This window comes from Pezoporus wallicus, unplaced genomic scaffold, assembly GCF_028554395.1.
Source record: "Pezoporus wallicus isolate ANWC-B61680 ecotype Strahan unplaced genomic scaffold, APGP_CSIRO_Pwel_v1 contig_5542, whole genome shotgun sequence".
In the NCBI taxonomy this organism is placed as follows: Eukaryota; Metazoa; Chordata; class Aves; order Psittaciformes; family Psittacidae; genus Pezoporus; species Pezoporus wallicus.
In genome coordinates this window covers 4,654,133-4,672,105 of record NW_026640165.1, presented here as the reverse complement: position 1 = coordinate 4,672,105, position 17,973 = coordinate 4,654,133, and the positions used below count along the sequence as shown (strand labels likewise).

Genomic DNA, 17,973 nt, shown 5'->3' with positions numbered 1-17,973 from the left:
AAATATAGAAAATTAATATTTGGACTCTATGCCAACAGAGAGCACTAAATTCTAAAACAAGCTTTCAAGAAGGAAATGGACATCAGTAATTACAAGCAGTGAAAGAAAAGGCAGTAAAACATATTTGGAATGTGTTCTAATAAGGTAATGTAAGAAATGTTTTCTTGAGTTCTACAAATTTGGTCTTTCATGGGGAAAAAAGCACACTATAAATTTCAGGGAATTAACTAAATAAAAATTACATAAATTCTTTATTTTATTTGCCATCTGTGCTTATATTAAAATATCAAAAGACTAGTTTCATTTTGTGAAATTGAGGATGCTAAAGGACATTCCTTTCCTTTATATAGAGATGAATTATCTGAGAAAAACATTAGGCAATGGTTCTTAGTATTACCTATGCTCAATGCAATGTCAGTCTTACAAAGTCAATGTAATATTTGTGCCACATATTTGTGTACTCTTTTACCTATATTGTCATTAAATGTCAAAATGGAAAAAGATAAGCATTAAGCATTTTGAAACGTCACCAACTCAAATACTATAAATTGTTTTGAAACTAATTCCTTGGAATTATATCTGAAATACTTCAAATCCACTTACTGTAATTACAAGTGGCAGTTCATGCAACTAATTGCCCTACGAGTTCACAGCAGCACTTTACAGAACTCCGCAAATGCATAGGAAAGGAAGCCCATATAACACCATGGACTCTTAAAAAGTCTCTTTGGTAAGGTTTTGTAAAGAAGATTGTATTAGAAAATAATTACATTTATAGAGAGGGTTAAAGTAGAGATCTCTGGTTATATAGGCAGCACAACCAGATTTGGCCACCTGTTAGACTAAGAACGTTCATGAAAGTATATATATCATGTAAAAAGGTAAAAAGCAGCACTATATTCCTTGAACAAAAAACATATTGATAAAAGAATGAGTATAGAAGGCAACAAATCTCTCCAGATGAAAAGGATTGTAAAAATAGCACTCACATTGAATAACATAGAACTGGAGGAACCTCTTGGGTCATAAAGCCCAATACCCTACCAAAGATAATCACATAAACCTTTTTCATACTTAGATTTTATTTTTCAGGTGAGGGAAAAGGAAGGGCAGAAGGACTTGAGGGGGTGGTAATTTAAATCTTAGTGCAATTCACATCTGATCTTAAATTCCAGGTAAGCATTTCTAGTCTTCTGCACCCCTGCAGCTTCTTATATACATGTACACATTGGTCACCTTTACACCTTTTCTTACCTAAATCAGTAGTAGATGAAGGTGATACAAATGTTTTAATCGCACTATAAAAAGTTGCACCGTGCACACGTGTTTATATTTGTATGGAAGAGACTTAAAATGTGATGGGAAAAAAAGGTAGAACTGGTAACCTTTGGTACACTCATCTAAAATTCACCTCATTTCCAACCTTTTGGAGAAGACAGTATTTTTAGAGAAGCCAGGGCGTGAAAATACTGGCAATGAAACTGAAGAACTTAGAGTAAGACAAAACACGTTGCAAAAAATGTTCAGGATACAAGCTGCTTCCAAAAATGTCTTCAGAAGATCCCAGAATTTTTGCCAACTATGTCCCTCAATTTGTATGAATCCTTTGCTGCAGCTGTTCAATATCTTGACCTATAGTCTTAATGAATCTGTATCATAAGCTTATTTTTCTATGCTTTTTTTTTTTTCCCCACAGAAATGCTGAAACAGTTACTTGGCATTAAATTTTAAGTATTAAGCAGGAGCCTTGAAATATGTATTATGCAACATTCTAAAGATGCTGTAATTAAGGACTAGATTAATGTGGTACCATACATGTTAAAATCTTAGCAAGTTGTCTAATCTGCTTTACAGTCAAATAAAACAAGCCCTTCTGCAGTACAATTTACCTCAAACTATATCATGTATCTCAAACAAAGTGTCTCAAGCAAAAGAGGTTGCTTGACCTCGTGCTCACCAAAAGGGAAGGACTCGCTGGAAATGTGACACTCCATGGCAGCCTTGGGTGCAGTGATCACAAGATGGTTGAATTTGAGATCCTCAGGACAGTGAGAAGAGCGTGCAGCAAGCTCACTGCCCTGGACTTCAGGAGAGCAGACTTTGGTCTCTTCAGGAACCTGCTTAGTAAGGTTACATGGGATATAGCCCTAGAGGGCAGGGGGGCCCAAGACTTTTGGTTGATATTCAAGGATCACCTGCTACAAGCTCAGGAGTGTTGCATCCCAACCAGAAGGAAGTGCAACAGGAGGGCCAGGAGACCTCCTTGGATGAATAAGTTGCTGCTGAGGAAAATTCAAAGGAAAAATGAGGCTTATAAAAAGTGGAAGTAAGGACAGGTGGCCTGGGAAGAATACAGCAATGTTGTCTGTGAAGATAGGGACCAGGTTAGGAAAGCTAAGGCCCAGATAGAATTAAACTTGGCTAGGGATGTGAAAGATAACAGGAAGAGATACTATGGATACATTGTGAAGAAAAGAGACTAGGGACTACGCAGGTCCCCTCAGGAAACTCTCGGGAGAACTGGCTACACAAGATTGGTAAAAGGCTGAGGTTCTGAATGACTTCTTTGCCTCAGTCTTCACTGGCAAATGCTGTGACCACACCACCCAAGTCTTGGAAGGCAGAGGCAGGGACTGTGAGAATGAAGACCTTGGACCCACTGTAGGAGAGGATCTGGTTCAAGACCATCTTAAAAATCTGACCGTGCACAAGTCTGTGGGACCTGATGAATTCCATCTGCAGGTCCTGAAGGAACTGGCGAATGAAGTTGCTAAGCCACTGTCCATCATATTTGAAAAAACATGGCAGCCAGGTGAAGTTCCTGACAACATGGAAAAAGGGAAATAAAACCCCTATTTTCTAGAAGGGGAAAAAGAATGACCTAGGGAATTACAGACCAGTCAGTCTCACCTCTGTGCCTAGCAAAATCTTGGAGCAGATTCTCCTGGAAGGCATGCTAAGGCACATGAAAAACAAGAAAGTGCTTGGTGACAGCCAGCATGGCTTCACTAAGGGGAAATCCTGATTGACCAATTTGGTGACTTTCTATGATGGGGCTACAGAACTGATGGACAGGGGTAGAGCAGTAGATGTCATCTACCTGGACTTGTGCAAAGCATTCGACACTGTCCCACACGACATCCTTGTCTCTAAATTGGAGAGACATCAAGTTGATAAGTGGACCACTAGGTGGATAAAGAACTGGCTGGATGGCTATACGCAAAGAGTTGTGGTCAATGGCTGAATGTCCAGCTGGAGACCAGTAATGAGTGGTGTCCCTCAGGGATCGCTGTTGGGACCGGTCCTGTTCAACATCTTTGTCGCTGACATGGACAGTGGGATTGCGTGCGCCCTCAGCAAGTTTGCCGATGACACCAAGCTGTGTGGTTTGTTTGATACACTGGAGGGAAGGAATGCCATCCAGAGGGGCTTCCACACGCTTGTGAGGTGGGCTGATGCCAACCTCATGAGGTTTAACCATGCCAAGTGCAAGGTCCCCCACCTGGGTAGGAGCAATCCCAGGCACAGCTACAGGTTGGGCAGAGAAGAGATTCACAGCAGCCCTGCGGAGAGGGACTTGGGGGTGCTGGCTGATGAGAAAATGAACATGAGCAGGCAGTGTGCGCTTGCAGCCCAGGAAGCCAACCGTATCCTGCGCTGCCTCAAAAGGAGCATGACCAGCAGGTCAAAGGAGGTGATCCTGCCCCTCTACTCTGCTCTTGTGAGACCTCACTTGGAGTACTGTGTGCAGTTCTGGTGTCCTCAACATAAAAAGGACATGGAACTGTTGGAACAGGTCCAGAGGAGGGCCACGAGGATGATCAAGGGACTGGAGCACCTCCTGTATGAAGACAGGATTAGAAAGTTGGGATTGTTGAGCTGTGAGAGAAGGCTGTGTGGAGACCTCATAGCAGCCTTCTAGTATCTGAAGGGGGGCTATAGGGATGCTGGGGATGGACTCTTCATTTGGGACTGTAGTGATATGACAAGGAGTAACGGGTTAAAATTTAAACAGGGGAAGTTTAGATTGGATGTAAGGAGGAAATTCTTTCCTGTGAGGGTGGTGAGGCACTGGAACAGGTTGCCCAGGAAGGTTTTGAATGCTCCATCCCTGGCAGTGTTCAAGACCAGGTTGGACAAAGCCTTGGGTGAGATGGTTTATTGTGAGGTGTCCCTGCCCATGGCCGGGGGTTTGGAACTGGATGATCTTAAGGTCCTTTCCAACCCTAACTATTCTATGATTCTATGAAACAGGTCACATGAACTGCACTTTAAAAATGTCTATGTTGCCACTGACTTTAAAATGAGATTATGGTAAATATAGGTGACTGTAATACAGAAATCTAAAGTAAGGAAAGCACAGTCATGTTCAGGTGGAACTGAAATTATGGGTCTACCACTTCTTCTAAGTAATCAGGATGGGAGTTCCAAAACATGTATGTTTGTTTTTTTTTAAGCTGATAACAAACAGAAAACATCTGTGAAAAGTCTTTAATCATTATTCCAGATATTAGGCCATACAAAGACATGTTAGGTCAAATGCTTTATACCAGGTACTTTAAAGGAAATTACAACCTTTAAGCAGCATTCAGTGAGAACAATTTTTAGAGCCTCTCAGTTTTATTTGAAATATTGATGTGGGTTTTTTTACTGAGCAGATATATACACCAATATATACACTCATCTTAAAATGAATGTTCAATAAAGCACTCCTAACAGTGTATACTGAAAAAGCTCTGGAACACCTTTCCAACATTTTTTAATAAAATGATCTTGAAGATTAGCACAGAAAACTATATTAGCTCAATTCAGAAAAGTATTTGATATTTCTATGATTCAAGCCATTTACAGCACTACTTTGGAAGTCATTCACTATACAAAAAAATAATAGAAAAAGTCACATTTCAGTTGCACAGAAGAAAAATATCTGTTCAAGGTATAGCTAAATATAAAGTCCATTTTGGCTAAAAAAAAAAAATTAAAAAAAAAAAAAAAAGAGAGAAACTAATGAACCCTTTCAGTAACACCAGAGAATGCAATCAATAACAGGTGACCTCTCACAATATCTGCTACACTCATACTTTGTTTAATAAAGCCAGAGAACAAAAGTCATAGATTGGTTTAGTTCCAACCCGTCTGCCATGGCCAGGGACACTTTCAACTAAACCAGGTTGCTCAAAACCCCATTCAACCTGGCCTTGAACACCGTCAGCGATGGGGCAGCCACAGCTTCTCTGGGCAACCTGTGCCACTGCCTCACAACTCTCATCATAAAGACTTTCTTCCTTATGTCCAATCTGAATCTATCCTCTTTCAGTTTAAAACTGCTGGTCCTTGACCTGTCACAACAGGCCTTGGCAAAATACTTCTATCTTTCATGTAAGCCCCCTTTATATACTGAAAGGCTGCTCTAAGGTCTCCCAGGAGCCTTCTCTTCTCCAGGCTGAACAACCCCAACTCTCTCAGCCTGTCTTCATAGTAGAGGTACTCCAGTCCTCTGATTTTGTGGGTTTTGTGGGTCTCCTCTACCCACAGAGGTCCCTCTACCCACAGCATTTCTGCTTGCAACTGAACCATTTAATTCAACATGTAAGACTTTAGCTTAGCTTAAACCCACTTCTGTCATCTGGCTAAACTGTTCTGCCATACTTTGCACTGGGGTAGTTCAGTGGAAAAATTAAATACTCGCCTAAAAGGGATACTGGCATCTGAAACTATCAAAAATGTTACATGCATTTGGGGTTAACAGTATCTCATATTGTCAGCATATCATTTCTTAGAACATGTTTGTCATCATCAGAGTTCTAAGATAATCAAAAAAAAAAAAAGTAAGTTCTATAAAGCCAAGGTAAAAGCCACTATAAATTCAACTCTGATTAACAAGAACACAGTAAGAATTCCCTTTTACTTTTTTATAAACTTAAAAAACCTAAATTTCTTTTTCATATGTAGTCATTTCTCATTTCTGTAAGAATTAAAGACCTTTGAGATGATGCAGCTTTATTAGCTAACAGAACCAGCAAGTTCTACCACTGTGCTTGAGTACAGTTGGTCACTACAAATCTCTACAACAGATAAAAAAAAAAAAAAAAAAATCAGGAGTCAGTTCAACCAAAATAACTTGCAATTTGAAATGTTACCCATCTTCCAGGCATTCTGCTCCAGGCTTTTGTTCAGTTTTTGGTACAGAAAATACAAACAGAACATACATGTTAACAGTGTTATGGAATTAACCTTCACATAAACCAAAACTAGAGACAGTCCCAGTTCTGGACCTTCAAAACACTAAACTGAACAATGGGGTTATAGCTCAAATTGCTACTTTTAGTCACAGGCAAAGACAGAAGGAATCTTTATTTTGCCAAGTATGTGATCCTAAAAATATCATAAGATCCTGCCCTAAAGACTCTCTGGTTGGAAGACCAGGAGATGGCACTGGTGGAGGGCTCGTAAAAGACAGGGATCAGCTGAAAGCCTGTCTTAACTCAGGCTGCAACAGAATGAGGCACAGAACAGCAAAACTAAAAATAAGTCATACCAACCTCTAGCCTTGAAGGGAATTGTAACCACAAGCAAAATAAGTAGCTAGGGGTCTCTCTAGATACAGTACACATTTTCTCCAAGAGCAGCATATTGTTTGGCAGAAGAAATAACATTTTGTTCTAGAGAAGCAACTTCGTTATTGGTGTATTGGGCCACAGGCACTTAAAAGAAGTGCTAAGAGACACAAAACCAGGGATGATATTGAGTAACTAGCCGTTTCTGAGGAAAGAACCAAAGGGGCTGTTGCACAGAGACTCCTTTGAAAAACAGTTACACTCCTCACCCCAGAGTTGTACAAGATACTTTCCTGTTATCTGAGAGCAATCGAGTGGCTGAAGAAAGGTGTCTAAAGAAACAGTCCATCCAGAGATCGAAATAAGACCCAGGCCACAAAGGATCAATAGATCACACATGAATGCAAAACCCTCTGACATTATACTTATGATTCGTGTGCTGTAGCCAAGTTCATATATTGAAGAACATGCACAAAATCTTTGAAATAAGCCTCTACACTAAAAATACTGGAAAACATAGTCTAAATACAATTCATATATTTCCAAATAGTCAGTGCATAACATTTTCCTATTTGCAGGGCTAACATAAAAGCATATCCATGAAGAGATGACTTCCCAAAACATCTACAATAAGAAATGTTGCCAGCCATCTGTGCAAAAAGCAGTGTCACTTCCCTTTAAACAGGGAAAAATAGAAAACTAAACAAATCCCCAGCCCAACAGCATAACTACACCTGGTCAAATATGAGCCTGAGCATGAAAACATTCTGGTTTGCATTTAGCTACAAAGAATATGCAGCGCAGGAAGATTGTGCTTAGTCAATGCTGTCTATATTTGCCTATGCATTTGACACTTCTGTACATAATTAAGTACTCAACTACATTTTTGAGTTATTGACAACATTCAAGGCATACCTCTAATAAACATTATTTGGCATGCCAGATGCCGGACTAGTGGTTGAAGCGTTTTGGCTTTTTCACATAATAGCTTTATGGGTTGAGCACTCACTAAGAAAGTAGTAAATCACATTCAGAAACTGAGAGATTTTATACCCTCAGCTGCTAGCAGAGAAGAATGAGTGGGAAAATACCTACTCATAAAGCTAATTTCAGCGAAGGACTTACTTTATTTCTTCAACAGAGTCACTAAGCAAAGAGTGAAAGATTAATGGGACCCCAACAGAAGGTGATGCGATCTAGCCTGTGTTTACACACTAAGCCAGACCAGTGGGCCCTACTCAATGCTGCCAATACTGTTTTGATAGCATACGGTAAGAAAAATACAGTACATTGCCCAAGCAAAGGGAAAAAAAAAAAGACAAGTCAAAGAGGTCTCGGTCTCTCAGCTCTCACCCCTGCTGAAAGATACGGAATACTCTTCAGCTACATATTTAGTTGAAAATATCAATTTCTTTCTTGTTCCCCCTCCCTACCTTTATATCCATCCCCCTTTCCCATTATATCCATCTATATCAGCAGTTATATTTGTCATGGAAGTAAGGATTACCAGAATTCCAATACATCTGAGAAATTGTAAATGGTGCTTCCTTAGCCTTAAAGGGTTGAGTTCAACATTAAAAGCAGTAAGATGACATTTCTTATGTTGAGGCCAATGACTTCTATGTAATATATCATCCAGACAGACTACAACACAACAGCTGAGACAATCTCAATGTTAGTTTGGTGCCTACATTGACAGGGTATATGTTGTAGAGGCCATTAAGTTCAAAGTTCTAGTTTTAATTCAAAAAATGAGCTTTGTTAAGAAGGAGCAGCTGGGATGGTATATAAATAAACAACGTGTTAGTAACTTGCTTTTCATATTTAACATCATGAAAACATTATTTTTCATTTCTATACATTATTAATTTCTACAGACATGTTGAATAGATTAAGAAAAAAAACAACTGTATTTTTCATTTGTAAAAAGCAGAGAAAGTGATCTGAATGATATACTATCAGGAACAGGAAATACAGGTCTCCATTCAGAGGTGACTTGTTTGCATCCAACCTAAATCAGCAGCGACTATTTATCATCCAACAGTTGTTCAGTAGCCTACACATGACGATGGTATGGTAGCTCCTGTTGGAGAGGTATGCAGGTGACACCAAGAACTAACTGCCACCCCTGCTGGCAGTCTCCGACAGCTTAAGGAAACAATAAGACCTACAGACAATAGTAGCCTGTCCCTGTGTCTAGACAGAAAGCAATTCCAGAACAGACAATGAAAAGATACTTCTCAAACGAGCAGGGTCCACGCTATGTGTAACAACAGGATCCCAATTTAAGGTAAGGTCAATGTAGTATTTTTCATGTGAATTATGGTATGATATGAATGGTAACATGCAAAATCTTTGAGACACTTCTTTTATTCATGCTAACAGCTTTGTTTTTCTGCTCAAACTCCACAGATTTAAATATGGAATTAGACTGCAGAATCAGTCATTTCATATAATCTACCAGTATTTCATCATTACAACATTCTTATTTTGTATTCTGCAAGCAAAGGAAATAATGAATTAGGAGAACATAGACATATCCTCTTTCTATTTCTTAGTACTGGGAAAGAACTTGCACTTACAATGCAGAACTGTAAAGTTACAGGAAATATTTTGCATTTTGGAGTTCTAGATTCTTTTTCCTGGTAATACCACCATTTAGTCAGTATAAACACTGGACCTCATATTGCTTTCTTCCTGTACACAATATTTAAAACAAGGTGAATTTTCCAAATACCATTCAGTTTTGGTGGTTTCTTTCAAAGAAATATATTTGCTTGCCCTTAGATGTATTATCTTAACAGAACAGCAAGCCTGTAACACCCAGCGGTCTAATGTTCCTATGCTTACAAAACAGTACAAAATAAGGAAAGCCAAAAGCTCATAATAGCTACAACTTTGCTAAAGCTGAATCATATGCTGTTTAAAAGGTTGTTATTTACATATAAAAAGCATCCCAGTATTTACAGCAAAGCCAACTGAATAAATGCACTAAAAAATAAGTCTGAATCAAAACTGTGTTATTTAGCACACAGCTGTGATACCACAGAAAATGTCCTTAAATTGATCAAACTTTTTCTAACAAGGAAAAATGCAAATCCCAGTCATGAAGGAGAAAAAATTCAATGTACCCTTACAACATAAAAAAAGTAACTTAAAGAATTTGCTATAGGTACTTCTCAGTAGTCTACTACTGTTCGTTAAAAAAGTGCAGAATGCATGCCTGGGATCCAAAAATGTCACTACTTCTCTAATTGTGAATTGCTAGCAAAGGTGGTCACCCTCTACAAGGATAACCTTCTGAAGCTGTTTTTATATTTACTGGTGCTTCTGTTAAATAAGCTTCCTCCTTGGTGGTCAAGGACCAAAGACTATAATAAACAGCTTGTTTCTACTCCTTCATTTTTGCCTTCTCCTATTGAGAACCTACCAAATCACACCATTTTTCTTCAGTTGGAGAATATTACATGGAATTTATCACTATAGCAACTAACCTAATTGATTTGATGCAGCTTTCTCTTTCACCATAGGATGGAGCCACTATCCCTAAGTATAATCTAAACATTTAAGAAAGAAAAAAATGATCAGTTTATCATTTTACCATGTCAAAGAGAACATAATTGTGCTTCACAAATTAAAGTATAAATTAAAGTCTAATGGACTGTACACATACATTCAGAACACACTTTATAAATATGCTTGGCTGTCAAGTGAAACAAAAGCATGGCGGTTTTACTGGTTGCTCCAGTAATAGGGATGATTATTGTACAACAAACACTTTCCCAGAAACAAAAGATTCACAAAGTAAGTAGGGGAAGGGAAAGTAACATTCATATAACTGATTCAGGAATATGCTTTGTCAGACTAACAGATTAAAATGAAAATGATCAAGGAAGATCAAAAGTTTAATTTATAGTGCTATTAAAAATAGAAAAATTCAAAATTTAACACGGTATTAACCTTTATTGCTTTTTACATAAGTCAGCTTGATAACAGAAATAAGTTGGTATACTTCCATACACCTGAATATAAGATGTGAAAAAATACACAACACTTTATACCAATGAGTTATTTCACTTCATAAGAAATACAGCAAGGCTGTTATTCTTAAAACATAACTAAGTTGTCACCCCTCCTCCTCCCCACCCCCCAGTTATGGTCTTCTTAAAAAAAAAAAAAAAAAAGAAATAGAATGAGACATCAGATGAAAAAAGACTGAATAAAGCCAAGATGGTTTTTAAAAGAATTCATAAAATTTTCAGTACTACTTTATGTAGAAATGGCTTCACGTTTCCCTCCCACCCCCCCCCTTGATTTTTTTAAACATCTTCACCCTTTCCACAGAGCAAAAACATTTTTTGCAATTTTTCAAATAGTACCGCTAGAGAAAATGCTCATGGTGCTTCATTAGCATTTGGAATTGTGGTTGTCAAATCAGTGAAACATTACATAAACGGTGGAGTGTTTTGACACTGCATATTTTAAGCTGCATGCTGCTTTTCAGTGCTATATCGAATGAAAAGCGTACTACATGTTTGAGGAACACCATCTACACTAACTGAGGGAACTAACTGGAAACTGGCCATTTAAGCACAGCAGCAATTACCTTCATATCATTAGCTAACATTTGCTTTGCATTCTTCAGCATCAGTAAACAATGAAAAATAAATAATAAACATATATAACAATTCGAATGTACAACTTAATTGCTTAGAACAGAACATTGTCAAACCTCTCACTGCTGAATATAAATAAATTTAAGGCACCAGATTTTATAGTTAACTCCTTCTGAGACTATGCTGATTACCTGCACAGAACTCCTGTCTTCTCATGAAAAGCCTGGGACCCTCCAGACGTTTGTAGCACAAACTTAAAATACCTCCTATTAGTAATGCCATCTGAATTCCCTTTATCCTTGCACTATTCATCCTGTAATATGTTTACTGAGTCACTAATCTCGCTGTATGCACATAAATTCCTTTAAATCAAGGTATATTTTTAGCATACTCTCTACATTAGCAGATTGAACATGGCATTACGTACAAAATGAAATTATTTAAAAGTGTGACCTGTTTGACATGATTTTTGAAACGTGCTAAATTAAAAAAAATATAAAACATATTATTCCTTTTGGAATAAGTCTCTCACTGTCATCAGTAGAGAGAGGCACTGTAACATGCAAAAAAAGTGAATTAAAGGTTATCTTTACCAATTACAGTCTTGTTTCAGAAAAAAAAAATAAAACAAATATACAAAAATGGAGACTATTATATAGTTGAAGGGGAAGGAATGGAATAGAGGGGTAAGAAATGCAGCAGGGATGCTCCCGAAACCATCATCTGTTCTCTGTTCATCATAACCCACACCTATTTCAGCTCAACAATACAAGAATAATGTAAAGACTTTTATGCTACAGCTAAGGAAAGGAATACACACTAGGGGTAAACTACAGACCACATTCAGCTCAGGCTGGGAAAATACAGTGTATATTCAGTCTGGCAAAGCTGTGTAGGTGCCTCCTAATAAATTACATATTTTTATTACTGCACAGAAACTCCTTTTTCTATTCTCCTTGAAAGATTCCCACTCTGGTACTATGGACTAAATTCCATTTCCCATAAGTATGGGCATTGCATTTATATTACATACCTGCTTGAAAATTATTCTTGCCAAGAGCAAAAAAAAACTAGCAAGAAAAAAATAAAGATCTTTTAAAGTACTAATAGTCCAGGCACTTGACTCTTACAGATACCTTATCTGGAACTCAGCGCGATTAACTGACAACCTATCAAGCCTGAAAGAGAATATACAAAACTCTGCTGATAACCTATGATGCAGCTCTGAGGCTGATAGCATAGGGTTACTAAACTGCTGAGGATATGCTAAAGAAGTGCCAGGGTTTATTCCAATGCAATCTCACAGTCAGAGAATCACATACTACCCCGGTGATGTTAAAACATCTGTCACTTGACTAAGTATGTGCTTCCTAAAGGAATGAACATAAGAAAAACAGCTCTTGTTCATGGAAGGTGGAGGGGAGTACACGAGTTATGTGGAGTGAACAGTCTGGGAGAAAGCTGGCAATATCTGATAATAAACTGTGAGCCGTGGGTGATGGTTACTACCACTAAGAAGTCTGTTCCTAAAATTCAAGAGATGTTTCTGTTTCGACAGAAATGCCACATCTGCAGCTGAAGGACATCACATGCTCCCGAGAAGCAGCATACTGAAGTGTTGGTCTAGCTGCTTTACCACAGGGCAATAGGCAGAGATGCATTGAGGTGGCAAGTCTAAGACACAGTACGTACACCTGCCAGCTTCAGAGCTTGGCCTTGACTAGAAGCGCTACCTCAGATGGGAAGGCCGTGGATTAAGCCCAGCAAAAGCACCAGGATAAATATGTACTTACTGCAGTAAGCAATCAGGAGACTAGCCAGGATCATGATCGCCCAGAAAGTTGAGGACATGCTTGGCAAAGCGTTGGCATCTTTCCTACCGCTTCTCCTGGGAGATGGAGCCATTGAAACCACTTCCCCAGTGGGGGTGGGGGTTGGAAATCAGTCAGTTTCACCAGCCAGCTCTCCCCTTGACTGATGGCCCTTTTCCGCGTGTAATCCTCAAGGAAAGCATCTTCCAATGACCCCGCGGTCCGTCAGCAGCAACATGGTCCTTTTGCAGGAATCATCTTCCAGCCAGAAAGCCAAGGCAACTCTAGAGCCTGTAGGACTTGGGCACAGTGGCAGCCACCAGCTTTCCTCCCGTCACTGTGGTGCGGAGGTGAGGTTAACTAGGGCTCGGAATCCTCGCGTGGTGCTGAGCTTCGATCAAGTCCCACGAGTCTTTTTCCCTTTCCTTTTTTTCAATGTGCAAAGTTGTTTCGCTGTTATCCTGCCCCTGCCTCTCCGCCCCGTCCGGAGGCAGGCTGGGCCCGGGCCGAGGCGACACTACCGCGGGGAGCCCAGCCCCGCCGCCCGCCCGCCCGCCCGCCGCTCTAAAGCGAGCCCCGCTCAGGCCGCGGCAGCCTCCCGGCCGCGGCCAGCATGGCCGCGGGGGCAGGGGGCACGGAGGGGCGAGGCCACGGCGGCGGCCACGGCCAATCGCCCGTGGGGCTGAACTCCGCCGGGCAGCTCCGTGGGGCGAGAGCGATCCGCGCCCGGCACCTGCAGAGGAACTGGCAGCGGCGGTGCCCGCCAACGGCTGAGGGCAGCTGAGACACGGCGTAGACAGACAGCCCTGCCCGGCGGGCGGAGAGGAGCCCCGTCCCCCGCGGCGAGTCCAGCCTGTTCTCCCCTCCCGGTTGTCCTGCGGGCTCGACGGGGCGAAAGCGCGAAAGGCGGCCGGATCGGCGGCTGGCGGGACACTTTACAAGGCGGCTCGACACCGGCAGCAAGTCCCTCCCACCCTCGCAACACGCCACCAGCTCCGATCTTCGGCTATAGCGGCGCCGGCCCTTCAAGTAGAAAGAAGAAGGAGGAGGAGGGGGCGGGCGGTCACGCCCACAGGTGAAGAGCGCACGGAGCAGTCCTTCCCCCGGTCCACACAGCCTGCGCGTTCCTGCCGAGCCGCGCTCCCGCAGCTGTGCAAGCGTCACCCTGCTCCCTAGGTCGCCACTGCCGGTGCGACCCTGCTGCCGGCGGGTCGCTGGCAAGAGTCGGGGGACCCACGGGGGCTCACCCGCGGGTCGCATCCGGTCGTGCGGCAGGCTGGGGCAGAGGGGCGCGGGGCGGAGCGGACCTGGCCCGTGGCTCTGCAGGGGAAGAGCCAGATCCAACCCCCTGGCGTCTCCCTACGGCCTTCAGAGGAGAGCCACCGGACGGGGAAGGGACAGGAGAGGGAAGGAGGAGGGGGGATGTGAGGGGAGGCGGCGGCAGCACCCGCCTGGAACCCCCTCTGGGGTGCTTTGTGGTTGAGACAGGGTCTCGGCAGGAGAAGGTCCCAGGGACCAATTCCCGCCCCTCACCTGCACTGTGAATACACCATGGAGACTTCACCGGCTCGAAGTTTCCATGGTGTATTCTGCCTAGGCGTGGCCATGGGTGTGAATGGAAACATCCCTCCTGCATTCACCTGTTGGGACTGTTGGCACAGCCTCTCTGTCGCTGTAGTGGCAGGGACACATCGACATGAAACCCAATTTAGAGGGCTCCAGTTCATGTGTGTGCCAGTAGCCTTTATGATAATAATAAAAAACGGAAATGTTTTAAGAGGAGCCAGGTAGTTGAGCTTTTCTGTTCAGAGTCTCTGTAGCAATGTCCTCAAATTAATGTTTTAGGTTCTGCACAAGGTAGTCACATTCCAAGTACAGGCAGGATTGGCAGACTAGAAGAGGAGCTTGGTCACAAAATGTTCCAGTTGTCTGCTTCTGTGTTCTGCTTGCATAATGAAAATACCATGAAAAAGTAGATCCATATTCCTTCACTAGCACCAGGTTTCTCTGATGGTTTGCCACTTAAATATCTGGGCTTAAAACTGTGTATGAATGATGAATTATTTACAAGACAGGACTGTAGGGACTTCTTTAGTACAGCTGCACTGGACTAGATACTTGGAACTAAGCTCAGCTTTGCACCATAAGGGCATCATCAATGTAATTTCAGATCTGATTTTCTACTAGAGTACTTTGCACTGAACTGGTCGGGTAGTCAGCTGTTGCATTCAAGTATGCTTCACAGAGATGAAGCTTTTGGGTATATCATCTTCCAACGTGTGACTTTCCCTTATTTTCAGTGGGAATTTCTTTCTGATTTCATTTAAAAACTAGAATAGAGCACAACTGTAGCATTAAGGCAACATGCTCAGCTTTATTCTTCTCCCCCACATCATTTAAAAGAGCATTTTATTATTACTTTTGTTTAGAGACTGAATCTTTGCAATACCTTCTATCCCTGACTTAGAGACTAGATTTTCTTTGTAAGTCAATATAAATTCCACAGTTCCTCTGCTATCGTGAAGTATTAGTTCAATTCAGTGTTGTAAAGTACTACTGCATAATGAGTTTAAAAAAAAAAAATAGGACTTCCAAATTTCCTATTCTCAAAACAAATGTAAATAAGTATTAAGCAACAAAAATGCCTCAGCATGATGTGCTGCTGTTCATTGCAATTCCAGGACTAACATGTAAATTAAGCAGGTTTTCCATATGTGTGAAAAGAAGTTTGACTTCCATTACAGCTGCGAGTATTGAATGTAGAGTTGAATAACATTTCAACTATTACTGAAAAGAAAAACCACAAGTATATTGACAAGAGATATATAGCATGATGTATGGATTAAGAGACTTCAAAGCCACGAGGGATAGCTGCAACAGTGTAAAGGCTGCTGTGCATTTCAGTATAGTACACAGAATTTTATATGGTAAATCTTATAGTTTACCCATCAAGTTGTGATTATACAAGAGGATTTCCCTTGGAAATATATCCAGCTTTCAGTCTGAGAAATGGGAGTCGTGATTACTGTTCACCTAAATAAAGCCTGAAGCTTGATGCAGAAGCTAAATATTGCTTTGCTAGTTCCGAAAATTGGCATTGTTCGCTTGAGACCAGGTTAATTCTTGTGTCAGAGAACTACTCAGTTACTTGAAGCAAGCTACCGCTTACTGAGAATGAGGACCAGTGAGCTGGGGCTTTTGTGTTTCTGTTCACATCTACCTGTAATAGCTTTACAAGAGGAGCTCTGTATGAAGAAATATTTTCAAGCATTACATTCTGATTTGATTGTCAAAGGCAGGATAAGAGTTAAAACCACTCCTTAAAAATGTAGTTTTAGGTCACTGCTGATTTGTTCTGTAGGTGGATTGATCCCCAGTAAACCTCTGGCTGTTCTGCACTATATTGAAATGTCGTGTATTGAAATGTGCCTCACCCTAGAGTAACACTACTCACAGACTGAAATCCTACTTGATGAAAGTGTCAGAATGTGGTCTTGAATGTTTGAAAGAATGCTTGCCTCTTTCTTGACATGTCCACTTCACATTGATTTTCAAGGAAAATTTCTCCCTTATCTTCCAAGAAATTCCCAGTATTCAGACTTTTGTGTGTGCAGAAGTGAAGCAGCAATGATTAAACTCATGGACAGCTGTCTGAAAGCAGACAAGAAATTAAAAACCCGAGATAAAGGCTGTATATCAAAATGAAATAAGCTTGTCAGAAATCAGATTTATTTCCATACAATCAAAAACACAGTTCTCTTGTTCTTCCATCACTGTTGGAAGAGTTAATATCTTCAAGGAAATTAAAATAATACTTAAGCTGTTCATGAAGATAGGCTGTGCCATTGCTCGAAATGAAATTGCAAGCAGAATCTTTCTGTTGACTAGAACCAGGCATCATTTGGAGCCTGTTGTATGCTGCATCTATGTGTCAGACAGTTCGCACATGATGTGTACACGCACCACTCCTTTCTGCTAGAATGTCAAACCTTTAAGGTCAACATTGTGCAGCAATGTTGACTTCTATCACAGGTGCAGCCTACAGAGAATAAATCCTGATGTTCACTTAGCATCAAGCATGTACATGGTAGAAAGAAGGTAACAGTATTTAGATCTTTACAGGCCAATCTTCCTTCCTTTTTGAGTTTGCTATTTACTGTCAAAAAAGAAGGTTTAATTTAAAAGTATATGATTCTATGACAGTACACTGATTTGGTGTACTTCATAAAGAATAACTAACCAATAATGTTCAACCAACAACTGAGTTTCGGCTTTAGATAAAGTAAAATGCTTCAGCTGATTCCAAGTATTAATTTTAGATGAAGAATGGAATAATCTCTGAACGGACATTACTGTTTAAATCTGTTAATTTTGAGCTAAATATAAATAAAATAGGTGTAAAAGAATAGCATCACTAAAACTTATTTTCAGCTGTTAAAAACATGAATTGCATACAGGAGCTATGTAACATCAGCTTTTTTCTTATCTCAGCAGAATTTTCAGAGGAAGAACAGTGGAGCTTAATACTAAGAAAGTAAGTTCTTCAAATTTATTTCACCATTTGCATTTTCAACAGAGTAGTGAAGAGATTCTGTACGTCTCTTTGTAACAATCCATAGCATCTCTTTATCAACCATAGCAAGTATCAGAAAAAATGCAAGGGAATTATTCCATCTTCCTTGAGAAGAAGAGACCAATGGAGACCAGTCAGGTGGTACAGATTCATGGTTAAAGAAAAGCAGCATTTTTAGTTAGAATTTATGAGAAGATTTGCTGTCTTTGTATTTACCAATCTTAGGCCATTTTTGAAAAAAATAAAAAGCTTTAAACTAGACAAATGCCTCAATGATTTTTTAATGTCTTGTTTGGTGCTCATAATATCAACCATCTATTTAATAGGGCAGGTTTTGTGGTTCACATTAAGCAGAAAATTACTGTATTTGTGACAAAGAAAGAGGAAGGAAGAAGGAGATACAGAGTGTGTGGTTG

At 40.5% G+C, this 17,973-nt stretch overlaps 1 protein-coding gene across 4 annotated transcripts in view; it reads right to left on the bottom strand.

The window, feature by feature from the left end:
- The window catches only part of TAFA5 (TAFA chemokine like family member 5), a 432,390-nt gene extending 419,054 nt beyond the window's left edge, over positions 1 to 13,336 (bottom strand). For all 4 annotated transcript variants that reach the window (XR_008973288.1, XM_057417841.1, XM_057417844.1 and 1 more), the window contains exon 1: positions 12,967 to 13,336. Coding sequence is in view for 3 of the 4 variants with exons in the window: in XM_057417841.1 (XP_057273824.1) it covers positions 12,967 to 13,078 (112 nt within the window). In the remaining variant the exon portion in view is untranslated. The remainder of the gene's footprint in view (positions 1 to 12,966) is intronic.
- Between the last annotated feature and the right edge of the window lie 4,637 nt (positions 13,337 to 17,973).